We start from the raw sequence: 1,957 nt of genomic DNA on the forward strand, positions 1-1,957 counted from the left end.
AGAATAGGGAAGGACATTAACTGAAGATCCTAGATAAAGCATGGCTTTTGGAAAACTAAGGTTCCCCAATTTACAAGGAACTGAGAAAATCTCTGAATCCCTGCACTTTGGAGGCAAACCTTTTTGTAAAATAAAGGAGATATTTTCGCCAGCTTTTACAATCTCATTAACTTTCATTTTTTTTCTTTGAGACACATAAATTTTTAAGAAACTTAGCATAGTGAGGGATATGTTGGATAATATCTAAAAGTGGTATATTTACCTCAACCTTGCGATGAATTTCCATAATATCTTCATCATCTCTTTCGCGCTTCGTGCTCATCAGTCGTGATGGGAAGGACGGTAGTGACTTGTATTCTTTCAGAATTGGATTGGGGAGTGTTGGAGTTTCTTTTCCTTCCAGATTTTCAGATCCTTCTTCAACCAACACCTCTTCATATTCCTCCTCTTCTTTTTCAGGCTCTTTTAAATCTTCTTCTTCGACCATAACTTCTTCAAATTCTTCCTCAGAATCGTTTTCTGGTTCAGATGCGCTTGGGCCTTCATATGTTTTCTGTGTGCCCTGGTAACTTTCCTTGAGACTCCAGACGACCCACAGAAGTGGCAAGTGGAGACACCTGCTGCTCCAGGTTCTTGATACTGGCTCTGGTTTCTGTCTGGAATGCTTGGGTGCTCGTGGCCAGACTTTTAACAATATCCTCCAAGGCCATGCTAGAGCTGCCAGAATGTTGTTGCAAAGGCTGCTCGAAATTCTGGTGCTGAAAATTCTGCTGATTATGAAAATTTTGCTGAAAACCCGGTTGCTGAAAATGTCGCTGCTGCTGAAATCCAGGTAGAGGCTGAAATTGTTGTTTATGCTGATAATTATTCTGAAAATTCTGGTGGTAGCCGTTAACAACTTTTGCTAAAACTGAATCCTCTTGCAGTACTGGACACATATCTGTTGGATGTTCCGTCTTCAAACAAATACCACATGTTTTCTTCGCCGGTGCTTTTTCTTTCATCAGGAGCAGAATAGCTTTCGTCAATTCAGATATCTGAGCTTCCAGATGAACATTTTTGACTTTCTTAACTCCCCTTAGCTGATCTGGATACCACTCGTCTTCATTTCCAGAATGTTTAGACTCGATCGCTAGCTTTTCAATAAGCTCTCTGATTTCAGTTGGTGTCATATCACCCAAGGAACCACCACTGGAATCATTTATCAGGCGCCTCTCCATGGGTGTCAAACCTTCACAGAAACAGTTGTAAAGTTTATAATGATTGATCCCATGTTGTGGGCACCTAAGTAGAAGTTTCTTGAACCTTTCCCAGTAAGTATGTGGAGCTTCTTGTCTTCCTTGTTTGATCCCAAGGATTTCTCTTTTGAGACTGGAGACTCGTGTTTCTGGAAATTATTTCTCTAGAAATAGCTTTGCAAGTTCTGTCCAAGTGGTGATGGAACCAGATGGGAGTTCATATAACCATTCCCTTGCAGAATCTTGAAGTGAGAAGGGGAATGCCCTTAGTTTGATATGGTCTTCAGTAAGTGCATGAGGCTTCATTCCAGAACATACCACATGAAATTCCTTGAGGAATTTATGTGGGTCTTCGTTTTCGAGACCGCGAAAAGTGGGAAGAAGGTGAATCAGTCCATATTTGAGTTCGAAGTTTTGGGCTTCTGGAAATGTAATGCAAAAGGGCTGCTGGTTGACCGCTAGAGTGGCCCACTCTCTAAGAGTCTTTACTGCTTCGTCTCCACTCATAGTTAAGTCTTCAGATTCGATTCATGAAGAGTCTATGGTTTCAGTTTTAATGAAAGAGGGTGGGGAATAAGTTTTATAAGATTTGTTTTGAGGTGATGATGGGGGTATTTTCGGAAAAAATGGAACCGGTTCGTTCCACAAGGGAGTGCCTTGTGGTGTGGGGGGTTTCTGCAAGTAGGGATGAAGACGAACCAAAGAGACCACCTGATCGT

The 1,957-nt window shown here is 41.5% G+C and overlaps 1 protein-coding gene across 1 annotated transcript; it reads right to left on the reverse strand.

Moving 5' to 3' along the window:
- Nucleotides 1-1,394: 1,394 nt before the first annotated feature.
- Nucleotides 1,395-1,745, reverse strand: LOC145126628 (uncharacterized). Its single transcript, XM_079061956.1, has one exon. It carries the CDS (start codon nucleotides 1,743-1,745, stop codon nucleotides 1,395-1,397), a length of 351 nt encoding a protein of 116 aa, XP_078918082.1.
- Nucleotides 1,746-1,957: the final 212 nt, after the last annotated feature.

This window comes from Lactuca virosa, chromosome 7, assembly GCF_052849685.1.
Source record: "Lactuca virosa cultivar CGN04683 chromosome 7, Lactuca_virosa_CGN04683_v6, whole genome shotgun sequence".
In the NCBI taxonomy this organism is placed as follows: Eukaryota; Viridiplantae; Streptophyta; class Magnoliopsida; order Asterales; family Asteraceae; genus Lactuca; species Lactuca virosa.

What these genes read in the sequence shown, in the direction of transcription:
- LOC145126628 (XM_079061956.1), bottom strand. Translation starts at nt 1,745, where the DNA reads ATGAGTGGAGACGAAGCAGTAAAGACTCTTAGAGAGTGGGCCACTCTA.